The 13,143-nt window shown below is 33.6% G+C and overlaps 1 protein-coding gene and 1 long non-coding RNA gene across 2 annotated transcripts; one reads left to right on the top strand and one right to left on the bottom strand.

Annotated features, from left to right (window-relative positions):
• Positions 1-52: 52 nt before the first annotated feature.
• On the top strand, positions 53-1,614 carry LOC139780457 (uncharacterized). The gene is made up of 2 exons (XR_011720246.1): positions 53-1,177; positions 1,252-1,614. It is a non-coding gene; the product is annotated as an uncharacterized lncRNA (long non-coding RNA).
• Positions 1,615-8,081: 6,467 nt separating this feature from the next.
• LOC139780453 (uncharacterized) lies at positions 8,082-11,358 on the bottom strand. The gene is made up of 3 exons (XM_071719076.1): positions 11,235-11,358; positions 10,995-11,031; positions 8,082-10,088 (listed from the first exon to the last, which is right to left on the bottom strand). The coding sequence occupies exons 1-3, from the start codon at positions 11,356-11,358 to the stop codon at positions 9,629-9,631; spliced, it is 621 nt and encodes a 206-aa protein (XP_071575177.1). The 3' UTR covers positions 8,082-9,628.
• Positions 11,359-13,143: the final 1,785 nt, after the last annotated feature.

Here is a 13,143-nt window from a genome sequence, read left to right as displayed (position 1 = left end):
GTATCTATATATATCTAATGTATACTAGATAGATAGATAGATAGATAGAATGTATACTTTATTCACCCCAAGGGGTCTCAAAGGGCGTTTTAAAGGGACGTACCCAACTCTGTACAACTTCATTTTATACATTTAATACATTTAATGAAATCTTACAGCAAAAAGGAAATTTATATTGTTTTTTGCAAATATTTCTCTAATACTATTGCCACACTATGCGGCTCGCGGGTGGCTTAAGTAGAAAAGTAGAAAATATCGCGCACTGTGCGGGCATAGCTATTTCCTCTTTCTTCTCCTCGTCCTCTGCTCGGGTCTCTTTTGTCCTTCCTTTTCCATTTTTTTTCCTCGCCCCCGTCGTTCCTCTTCTTTTCTTCTTCCTGTCGCAGCTCTTCCCCCCTCCTTCCGCCTCTCCACCTCTTCCGGCTTGCCACCGTCCTTTCTCCTTACTCTGCCTTCGCTTTTCCTCCTTTTCTATCTTCATCGTCCTCGTCTGTATCCATCAGAAGGCTCTCCTCCATCTTACTTGCTATCTCTTCGTCCGCTGTCCTATATAACCTTCCGCCTTCCTCCTTCCTCCATTCCTTATTCCTTTCTTTCTCCTCTCTTTCTCTTACTCTCCTCTCTACTGACTTGTCCTCGTCCATTTTAATCCTTAATCTGTTCTCTTCCCTTCTTCTCGCCTCTAGCACCCTCCATTTATCCTCCTCGCTTCCCATCCTCACTAGGACCGTCACCCACTCTCCTCTTTGTCCTATCACCAGGGGGGACAAACTTTTTTGAAAGAGGAGGAGACACTTTCGCAGCGCCACCTGGCTCTGTCCCTCCGGAAACAGAGAACTAAAATAGGTCACGTGACGAGAGTGGGGAGTAGATGCCATACTAATCTGAATAGCAATTGCAGCCACCTCTGCATCGCTCTGCCAGATCCGGAATTTCAAATAAGGCCAGGTTAGTTACAAACAATTTATTATTATTTGACAGCATATTGGATACCGAAATTATGTTACTTATAATTTTATATCATTTAATTAGATAAGACAGCGAGATGTACAGCAAGCGCGTAGTACCACTCACAAACAGCAAAGTTGCAGAAAACTGTGATGAATATGACGATAATTATTTTGTTGATGCAAATGAAGACAGTTTGAAGCGTTCATTCAGCAAGATGACGAACGTGGTACTTGAAATTAACGTTTATTACTAAATATATATATAAATTATCGCACTAATTTAATCGTGCAAATTATTTAGCTTGCGGACGACCAGTTAACCAGTGAGCAGGAAAAAGAGATGGACAAGGAATTATTCGGGAGTACATCGTCTTATTCGCTGTTTAGAGATATAATTGGATTCTTTGCGAATCGATCGTGTTATGCTAAATTTAAATTCCGTTTCATGTCAGGTACAGTTAAAGACAACATTGATAATTCCGTTACGCATGCGTTTGTAGAAGACACAAGCGATGAGACAAGCACTATTGTGAAAAACATGAATGCACGTGAGCAAACATCTATAAAAATTGTCAAATGTAAATGGATCGAGGAATGTTTCCAAAATGGCCGAATATGTGACATTACAGATTACCTGATTGATTAATAAAGATGTATGTATGTATATTGCTAGTTGTTTAATTATAAATATACCCTATTATAATATCCTATTATTAGATTAATAAGATTTTTTATATATTTTTATAATAGCAAATCTTGCCCGTAGTAGATATTGCGCTTAAAAAGCATAAGCGTTGCTGAAACGCATTATTTGACTTTATTCATTAATTGACTCTGATCTACAACTGATGCAAAGTTTATTGCACAAAATAAACAATCAACTCTTGGGACACTGATTTATTAAATTATATATACAGAATTAGAACAATACTACCTAAATTCACTTAAAATTAGTTTACATGAATTCGAGATCATATCACTTCATTTTTATTTCTAACAACTTGTACATATATTCAAATATAATTAGTAGCTTACAAAATATATAACTTGTATACATGTAAGAAATATAATTGCAACATATTTTCCCGTCTCACTTAACACAGACTGCGAACTGTCGGATATAAAAATGTCAAGTATCCGGTGTGGTTAAAAAATATGTTGCAAAGCACATACATGTTTCACCCAACTTGCAACATATATAACATACATCATTCACACATTACAATTAAATACAATGACCATTGCAATACATAATATAAACACAGAATAAAAAGAAATAAAGTATAATAAAAAAATCGCACACATTCTAGGCATACAAAATTTTGAATCCATACAATCACACTTTTACAATCACACTGCTTCTTCACATACAACTACACTTCTTCTCAGATGCAACATGTTCTGCTTTCGCTAGAATTTTGCATCTTTCCTTCGATCTCATCTCCACCCCAAATCCACCACACTGCCTGAAAGCATACCTTCCTAACAGGAAAATATGACATCTTCAGGTAGATGATTGATCGAAGTAGAAGGACCTACCTAACTGATTTTTTTAACTACTCATACATGCAGTTACAATTTAACATTCATAAAACGAAATTATTTACAATGCCTTTTTTTAATAGAATTCTTATAATCCTGTAAATTTTTTTTTCTTTTTTTTACATTATTTTTATACGATTCACGTATTTGTTTCATATCACACACGTTATTTATGACATCGCGCTCTAACATTTCTATATTATTATTATTAATATTAATAATTTCATTCTTATGATTACACCACCATACAATATTGTTAATCGCAATTATACGCACTACAATTTTATACATATTAGCATGATGTTCTATGCATTCATGCCAATCCATATTAGCGTTCCAATTTTCTAAAAAATCTAACAGTACTTTTAAAACGTTACGACGATGAGCTTTAGTTTTTAACAATTTATTTGTAACGCTTGTAATTTGTTTTATGAAAAATAAAAATGAATTATTTCTTAAACTATTTTCACAATTTGTACAAGAATTAACTTCTTTAAGAACTAACTTAACAATTTCATTTTGGTAATCTACAGAAGATGCTACAATTACTTCATCGGCAACATTTTTATCCGTAATTAATTCAGATGCTTCATCGTCATTACACATAATATTACGCATGTCGTTATGTTCTAAATAATTTTCAAATGTACATAACAAATTAAAATTATTATTTGTAACTTCACAATTACCGCGACGCATTGAAATACATTGCGTATTATTTACAAGTAAAGTAAAAAACGATTCTTGAAAGTGACGAGGTGTGGGATTAATATTACGTACAGCATGACTACGAATTTGGCCAAAAAAATTTTCTAATGGATCCTGATTACAAAATCTAGTATTTAATTTTACAAAATTATATTTTTCACTTAAAATTTTCCACAGTTTTTGAAACCCGTCAATTGTTAACAACCAATTTTTTAAAGTTGGTACCAATTTATTTACTGTACGCGAAATTTTCTCAACGAATGCTGTTTTACGCAATATATTTTTCGCATTTACCCAAAATAGATGATGATTGCTGTCTTTAGTTACAGAACAACGCGATTCGTTGCTGTCTTCTCTTTTATCGTCTCCATTCACGCTGTCAAAAAGATCGTTGAAGAAATTTACTGCTGTCACTGTTGCTATTCCTTCTTCTTCTCCTATTTGAATTTCTTCATTGTTTATAGATACAGTGCCTACATGAATATAAACATATATATTAATAAATACATAAATTAACACACGAATAAAAACCTAATACATTTATAAACTAATAAATAATACACTAATAAAAAAATATAACCGTATACAATAATCTCCATTCAAATATTTGTATGTGTGTACATGTTAACCAAGTAAAAATGAAAAAATAAAACAAATTATACAAATATGATAGATATTTTTTTTTATAGTTACACAATGTTTTTTCTTATACTATTTTTTGTGCAAAGAAGAAAAACTAGAATTACAGTTCTTAAAGATTAAATTATTTATTCTTTTTTTATTACGTAAGTACTTACATTTCGATGTTGCGAATGTTTGAATAACACTAGCCATCGTTCCACTCATTGCTTGGACTGCATTTTTTACACGCATTTTACTAATTTTTTCTTCTACCATATGCTCCGCTGTAATTTTCTTTAAAAGTGGTCGAATTGTATTGATCTTTTTATCTATGATCCAAGCTGTTTTTAATATATCCCACGATGCATATTGGTCTTTCTCTCCCGGAGCATTGGAAACCTGTAATAAATCTTTCGATAGCCAATTATTTCGAATACCTTTTATCAGATGTGGAGGATCATATAGATGTATTATTTCCTAGTTTCCAACTTCGTATGTTTGATCTATAAAACAAGATAAATTAAAATAAATTCATGCACGCGCACATACATTTTCATCTTATTTCTCATTTATATATTTACTTTGTGCTCTATTTTCCAAATTCCTTTTCTTTGTTGTTTGAAATAATAGCTCTTTAATTGCAGCTACATTAGAGGAACCTTGATCGCACACTGTTGCAACTATGTGGAAGCCTGTTTTTGTAATTTCTAATACTACTTCTTTAATGCATCTAATTAACTGAGCGGTATTAGTCTGTTTATCACAAAAATTAAATAAAAGTGGCATCTTCCAGCCAGAATGTAATCCGCGTAACATAAAAACTAAAGCATGATCCCGTTCGATTGTTGCCCCAATCCTCAAGACCACAAATGACATCCTTCTGAATGTCATAAGTGCATTTAGGTTGGATAGATACCTCATCCCACATCAGAATACATATTTTTTCTTTCATTGACATTTTTTGAGCTACACTCTCTAAATGTCTCAAAATAAATGGGTTTAATCCAGGATATACAGGTATTTTGTGCAACACCGATTGTAATGTTTGTATCGAAGGAATTTGTTTAAACATTGATCTTAAAGTATTATATGCATGCTTCCCCATAGTCTTGTAAAGTGTTAATGCGAAGGCTTTCTGTTCTACACTATAACGTTGTCCCTGCAGAATATAAAATGGTATCATAATCAAATTTACAATATTATATAATAGTAATTACAAAAATTAACATGTAATAAATATTTGAAAGTAATATTTTTTGTTTATTAAACGGTAATTTCCATCGTTTTATATATATATTAAAATTATTACATACTTTCGTGCGTATTTCTTTTACAGAATATCTATTTAATAGAAATCGTTATAATTTTGACCTCATTTTCTGTATTAAGATCAATTAAAAACTACTAATTAGGGGAGACCGGGGCTAGACCGTTAGTTTTTTTTCGGTGCCGATTTTTAACAACAAAATAAATAATTGTAGTTAAATGTGGTATACCACTGTAAAGAGTAAACCTTTAGCTACAAAATTTATACAGGAAATTTTTATCTACGTCGCTTTGTTTAACCGGTATAAAGCAAAAACGACAACGGTGCAAAAATTGAAATCTCAAAAATGCCGGGGTTGAACCGCCACCCCCCCGGGATAAATCAGTTTCAGGTTTGATCGCCCATGAAATATTAGATATCTACACTGGATTCGTGTTCAGCATGCATTACTCTTTATAATCAGCATGCATTTATAATCACGTACCTCGAGATTTGGAGAGCAAATATTATTGCAGATATTACAAAATTTCCACGCGCAGAAAATTTCACTTTTCACCACGAAAACACGTTTGCCTCCGTAAAAATCATAACACGGCAGGTAACCTGCCGAAACTCCGTTGGTCACATGGGTACCATAAGCAGCGTTTACAATGTTAATAGCGAGTTCGCACAATATACAGGTTCCGAGATATTTGATTTGGCGGATTTACCCCGTTAGCGGTCTAGCCCCGGTCTCCCCTACTTTGCTACACAGTACACGCACACGCGCGCGCGTGTATATACATATATATTATATATTTGACTGTGTTGTGTATATGCAATTTATTTTTGTTGCCCACATATAAAATCAGAAAATGTTTCTTTTTGTATGATTTGAATGGATTTGAACGAATAAATTAACGAATGAATGTGTGAATAGAGATGCGTGTGTGTGGGTGTGTGTAACATATTTTGTAAAGTGTATATTTTGACATAAAAATATTTTAATATAAAATAATAATAATTAATAATAACTAAAATTACAACATTCTATTAAATGACGATCGGTAAAAGAAAGACTTTGAAATATATTAAAATACTACAAAAATGGGAAAGTAATAAAGGTAATTATTATAAATATTTAGTTTATTATATAATACACCATCAGTTTCAATATTTAAAATATAGTATCAGAAATATAACCCTTAAATGCCACACCTCTCAAGAATCTCGTAAATGACACATGGGGTCTAAAAGACCCCAGCATGAAAAATGTCTCCTTACTTATTGATTTTTTGATATTTAGTTATGAAAATTATTTTCAATGTTGTTCAAGGCTTAGAAAAGAGAATAAAATGCTTATATTGTTAAAATTTCAATTTCAACATAGTATAAAAAATTAAGATCGCCAACAGTTAAAATATTGGCTCCAAAATCAAAAAAATAAAAAATAATAAATAAATAAATATGAGCTCCATTTTTGGCGGGAACATTTGAAAATATATCATTCTAAAGGGTCTGGGGTCCGCTGGACCCCGGGTGGCATTTAAGGGATAATATGCAATATATGATAGAAATATATAATCAATATACAGATAATACAATATACAGATAATGTAAATTAAGTTCTATTTCTTCCTAAACTCAACGTTATTGTAGACAACTGCACCACCTTCGCTGACAACAATCTAAAATAGAAAATAAAATTTGTATGTAAAAATTGCGTATAGGAATAAAATACATAATTCGTACTAAAAATATCATTATTTACTTACATATTTTATGTCTTATATTCATAAATATTATGCGTTGTTAGGATTAGCCTTTTTTTCTCTTCTATTTTTGAAATTTAACTATTCTGTTTCTTTGTCCTCCCTTGTTCCACATTTTTCCATGTATCCTTTATTTTAAAATATGTCACCTAAATACATAATTAATCTTAGTTAAAAAATTTTAAAGTTACATTAGATTAAAATGTTTAAGAACTCTTGCAAGTAAAAAAATTTTTCAAAACCTTCCCAGTAAGCAATTTGATAGCAAATTGTCGCCAAGATGGCATCAAATTCGTTCAAAGATTGGTGTCAAATCCGGTGCCATCTGTGTCATCTTTAAGCTCGTGTTTTGCTAGCAAAGTCTGTGTACATAACCAGACAGCAAATTGGCAGCAAAAACCGAGCAAGTTTTGTGTAGCGTTGTCTGCCAACAAACTGTCGGCAAATACCGAGCAAGCTTTGTCTAGCGTTGTCTGCCAACAAATTGTCGACAAACACCGAGCAAGCTTTGCGTAGTGCTGTCTGACGACAAATAATTGGCAAAAACCGAGCAAGCTTTGCGTAGCGCTGTCCGACGACAAATTGTCCTCAAAAACCGTGCAAGGAATGCGCAACACTGTCAAAAAAAATTATATAATATTTATTTCGAAATTTTATTACTATTTTAACTAAATTTGTTTCTTAAGATGCAGTTTATGATTATAAATATTTTCTCGTATTTGAAAAACACACTTACCTTGGTGGGATTCGAACTCGGGACCTCTGGATCGTGAGCCAACTGCCTTACGTGGTAGACTACTTCTTAATTTAATGTAAGCGTTATATATATAGTCTACATATATCATAACCAGCGCAAATATATAATTTTTCAAAAATCATCTTAAGAAACAAATTCAGTTTAAAAAGAGTAATAACATTTTGAATTGGATATACGAATATAATTTTTTGTTAATGTCGGGTAAATGTCAGAAACCAGTGCTGGACATGTTGAGGACGATCCTGAGGACATCCTGGACATATTCAGGACGATCCTGAGGACGTCTTGTGCTATCTGGGGGTCTTGCTAACGGAAATGCTCGTCAAGCAAGGCGTATTTACGAGCAAGGCGAATAAAATATTTTTAAACGGTTTCCAGAATTTCGAAATTTTCATTTTATTTTGCACAACTTTAACACTCTGTATTTTTAAAACGAAGCAGTTTAGAACACATAGGACCTTTTCTTCTTAAAATAAGCCAAAAAATATCCCCTTCAAGTTTATTCACTTACTTAGGAAACATCCTGTATATTAAAAGAGATTTATTCAAATGTTTAAAATATCAAAATAGGCTCATATTTAAATAATTATTATAATCAAAAGAAAAAAATTTTGGATTGGAGAATATAGAGTATATATAGTTATTAAACCGGATTTTAAGCTGCCGTGTAATAGCCATGTTATAGCTAATCTATATGACCGCGCGTGCTCATTATTTAATCTGTTCAATGTTCATTTAATTTAATGCGTTTAAGGAGGAACAGTGTATAATGAGCATAAAAGTATTCAAAAATACTTTATATTCAGTAGTCTTTTTATCGTTCTAGCAATATGTATATATATATATATATATATATATATATATAAGAATAAAAAAATATATAATTAATATCAATATATCGTTAAATTGTGATAGGTCTTGCTCGGTTTTTGCCGCCAATTTGTCATCAGACAACACTACACAAAGCTTGCTCGATTTTTGCCACCAATTTGTCGTTACGCAGCACTGTGCAGACCTTGCTCGATTTTTGCACCAATTTATCATTAGACAGCGCTGCGCAGACCTTGCGCGTATTTTGTCGCTAATGTGTCATCGGATAGCGCTGCGCAGATCTTGCTCGGTTTTTGTCGCCAATTTATCGTCAGAGTGCTCGACGCAAATCTTACCCGGTTTTTACCGCCAATTTGCTGTTTGGTTATATGAGTATATTTGCCCGTATATTGCCGCCAAAGTGTCGTCAGGCAACGCTACACAGATTTTGCTCGATTTTTGCCGCCAATTTATTGTTAGAGTGCTCAACGCAAATTTTGCTCAGTTTTTGCTGCCAATTTGCTGTCTGGTTACATGGCCACATTTGCCCGTACTTTGTTGGCAATTTGCTATCTAATTATGTCAGCAGATTTTGTTACATATTTGCTAGCATTATGTCGACATTATTTGTTAAATCAAATTCTGTATTAAATTTGTATCCTTTTTGTCAACAACATTTGTAGCAAGATTTTACAAAATCTGTTTTCGACAGACTTGGCTATCTGGGTTATTGAACCTTACCTTGCTGAAAATATTTTCTTAAGTTATCCAATATAAAATATTGCCTTATAAGATAACTGCACATAACATGCATACCACAAATGCATTTAAAGATCTTAAAGTTCATAATGCAAAATCGATAGATTGAAAATCAGGAAATAGATCAATAGTCCAGACGACACATTAGTGTCTCAAAAACAGATACACACCATAATCCACACGCAGGAAAATTAGCACAAACATAAATATAATCAGTTAATGAGCAGATCGAAAAAAAGTGTAATATAAATTTAAAAAATTATAAAACAAGAATAAAAAAATAATTAAAAAATAAAATAGAAATTGAGACTGCGTTCCGAAATTCACTACTAGTACTGAAAATCTATAATGTGCGTGACATAAATTATAGATTTGCAGTACTGGCAGTGAATATCGGAACGCAGCCATAGAAAAATAAAATAAAGAAATAAAAGAAATAAGAAAGTACAAAGATAATAAAACATTACAGTAACAAAATTTTAAACAAACATACCCCTGATGCACGCTTTAGATTTTTTTCAATCATATCGAAAAAGATTTTCTGATATTTTGTCAAGTCTGTAGTAATATTCTTCCATTTGTTTCGTTGTAAATTCTTCTTTTCTCTTCTCTGTTTTTCAATAATTCTGTTTTTTTTATAAATGGATTTCTTTATTCTTCTCATATTCTTTTGTAATTCTAGCACTTTGTCTTTAGAATTTAATGATATAGAATTAGGATTGCACTGCACATTTTCAACTGTTTCATTGATTTTACTATTACTGGCATTACATGACATAATGTCATTATTATTACTGTTAATATTGATATTAATATTAACAGTTTCTATTTTATCTGATAGATGCATAGATGGAATAGCATCATTTTTTAGTACACGTCTTTTTGTGTCAACAAGAATCATATGATCTGGAAAATGTAAAGTAGGGTAGACCGGGGCACGTTGTCACACATTTTTTTCAATATTTTTTGTATTTTTTACATTCAATATTTGCGAGTACTGTGATATGCCAAAATTTCGAGTGAACCCTCAGCTTCAATTGGACAGTATCGAATTTTGTGTGATTGTTACTCTACAGTTGTTACATAACAATAAATAACGACAGGTCGCTTTTGACAACGTGCCCCGTGACCGGGGCACGTTGTCACATCAAATGTAATTGCATGCAAAATGTTATCCAAACTGTATTCAACGTAAATATCAATATATTATAGTGCGCTGCAATGTAAAAAAGTAAAATCCTTCACAGAAACATTTATTTTATTTCAAAAAAGTACAAAAAGCACGAAGTTTTCGTCTTAATCTAAATACAAGAATTCCACTCGAATGCGCAACTTATTGATCGTTAACAGCAAGACAAATTACTTCTAGATCGACTACTGCGGCTCTCGCAGTTTTCCGTTTGTAGGAGCGCACCATATCCCAATTGCACCTATGACATTAAAATTCGTGACAACGTGCCCCGAGGGCATTTTTTTACTCCAAACAGCCTCATGGCCGACACGTTTGAGATATTCATAAGGTTAGGTATTGCACGCGGTAGGTAAAAGTACATACTTTAAGATAATATAAAGGTCTATTCTGAAAAAACATAAGCTTCATGTCCAGTACGTTGAATGTTAGACAATAAAATTTTACTTACGGTCGCAAAACTTTCAAGTTGATTTTACGTCAACACGGCTGGAGCAATCTCAACACTGTAAACACACCAAAGATGGGCATACACTAACACGTTTTGGGAATGACGGGTGCTGCCCTCTGGTTATTAGTTTTTTAAATAAAGCCGATGTGACAACGTGCCCCGTGTGACAACGTGCCCCGATCTACCCTACAGATCCGTAATTCTTCCAGTATTGTATTCGATGCACCTGTAATATAAACAAAATCTTTGTAAACATATTATATATTACACACACACACGCGCGCGCATACACACACACACACACACACACACACACACACACACACACACACATATGAGTGCGTATATGTGCGTATGCTTATATTTCCAACATAAGCAAATATAAATATTATTTCCATATTAATATAAATATTATTATTTCTATGTTACCTATCAAATCAGTCCGTCCAATTGTTCTTAGCCATTGTTCTGCTTTTTGTGTATCTCGTGGAAGCCTATGTACAGGTGTATCCTTCTTCGAAATGCATTTGGGCACACAGCACTTACGTACCATCTTGGTATAAAAATACTTACTAAAATACTAATAATTATATTAATATAAATGATAATATATATATTTAATATTAAAGACTAATATATTATTTAATATTCTAAACTAAATATTATATGAATATTACATATATATTATATAAATATGTAATATATGTAAATATAAATAATCTTATCGTTTCGATAAATCCTTTCAGCTTTCCTTCCTTCTACTCTATTCCTCTTGCAAATTCTATGCTGCGGTCCAATACACTTTAATCTTGCACATCGAATCTTCAGAGCTTCTATACAACTCATCCCAGCTCAGCTCTTTTACTGTTTGGAGACGAGGGGATTAGAGAGGAGAAGAGAAAGGAACGACGGTGCTGCCTCTATCGCTGTCCCCCGATACTCCCACTTTCCGTCGCCCAAAAATCCAGGGAGTTTGTCCCCCCTGCCTATCACGCTCACTTCCCTCACCTCTACTTTTATTTTTAGGCCTTCTGCGAACAGCTTTCTCACTTTCTCCCAGCTCGTTCCCTTTCTGATCCACCTTTCTTTCTCTATTCTTATTATCACATTCTTCTTCCTTCTTTCTTCATCATTACTCTCCCCATCATCTGCCCACCATTTCTCTTCCTCTTGCCTGCCTCTACTCTCTTTTCCCTGCGCCTTGCTCCAGTCTATGTACCTTTCTCTTCAAGCTCTCTATCTCCTCTCTCTGCTTCTTTATCTCCTTGTCTCGTCTCCTTTTGTATCTTTCTTCGACTCTCTCACTAACTCCTTCATCTGTTCCTTTATCAACTTCTCCAGTGTCTCCTTCTCTACTTTCCCTCTGAACTCCATTTTCTCCTCTTGCCACTTTCTCTCCTTCTCCCTTGCCTTTATCTTTTCACCTCCTTATCGACTCCTCCCCTTCTCAACTCTTTCACCTCAGCTGTCAAGCACCTCCACCCTCCTCGCTCCGCTGCTTTCGTCCTCTCTAACTTTCTCCTAACCACACTTTCGCTACTGTTTTGTCTCTGCCACGCGCACACCTGTCACCATCAACGCTCCGAAACCGGAAGTCCCTTTGTCACATATCAGAGGTCCTAGCTTGTTTATTATGTTCTATATGATGCTACAGGCTCTTGTCGCCGTTCATCTTCTTCCTGCTCATCAATTCCAGAAAATTGTAAAAGATTCCTATTATAATATAGAAGTAAACCGTATAAAATTATTATTATTATGCAAATTGTTGTCATTTTAAATGTATCGTTATCATTAGTTCTCATTATAATCATTGCAATTTCTAATATATCTGAGAGATACCATACCCAAGGAGCGCCAATGCATGTAAAATGCGCTTTAAATGTACATTGAAATTTACATTAAATGCGGATTGTAAATGCACATTTAAAGCGCATATTTGTCCCGCATTAAATACGCATTTAATGCACATTATGGCAGCGCATATCAAAAAGCACCTACGCTCATTGATCGAGGAGGCTCAATCGGACAATCAATGAACTCTGTACTATAATGGAATGCTCACTGCAATGTTTAGAAGCTGGGGACGAAGAAAAAAGGGATAGGTTGGTCAGTGTCCGTTTCTTTCTCTGTTTAGATAGAGAAAGAAATGGATGCTGAACAACCTATCCCTTTTTTCTTTGTCCCGAGCTTCTAAACATTGCAGTGAGCATTCCATTATAGTACCGAGTTCACTGTAGACAACCAAAACTCCACTAGCTTGCTTACCCTATAGGGGATCTAAGGGTCTACACGTGGATCTACACGTTGATGCTTTAAACAGAAATAAAAACAAAGATAG

This window comes from Temnothorax nylanderi, unplaced genomic scaffold, assembly GCF_030848795.1.
Source record: "Temnothorax nylanderi isolate EJ_2023f unplaced genomic scaffold, tnyl_v1.0 TNYL_tig0279_pilon, whole genome shotgun sequence".
NCBI classification, from domain to species: domain Eukaryota; kingdom Metazoa; phylum Arthropoda; class Insecta; order Hymenoptera; family Formicidae; genus Temnothorax; species Temnothorax nylanderi.
Note: the sequence above shows the minus strand (reverse complement) of the source record. Positions and strands in the feature narration are given on the sequence as shown.

Bases quoted from the DNA above. Each gene is read 5' to 3' on its own strand.
- LOC139780453 (XM_071719076.1), bottom strand. From the start codon at position 11,358: ATGGTACGTAAGTGCTGTGTGCCCAAATGCATTTCGAAGAAGGATACA. The intron at 11,032-11,234 runs GTAACATAGAAA...TTTATATTACAG, and splicing joins TGGACGGACTGATTTGATAG to GTGCATCGAATACAATACTG. The intron at 10,089-10,994 runs TAGGGTAGATCG...CCCGGTCTACCC, and splicing joins CTGGAAGAATTACGGATCTG to TACTTTACATTTTCCAGATC.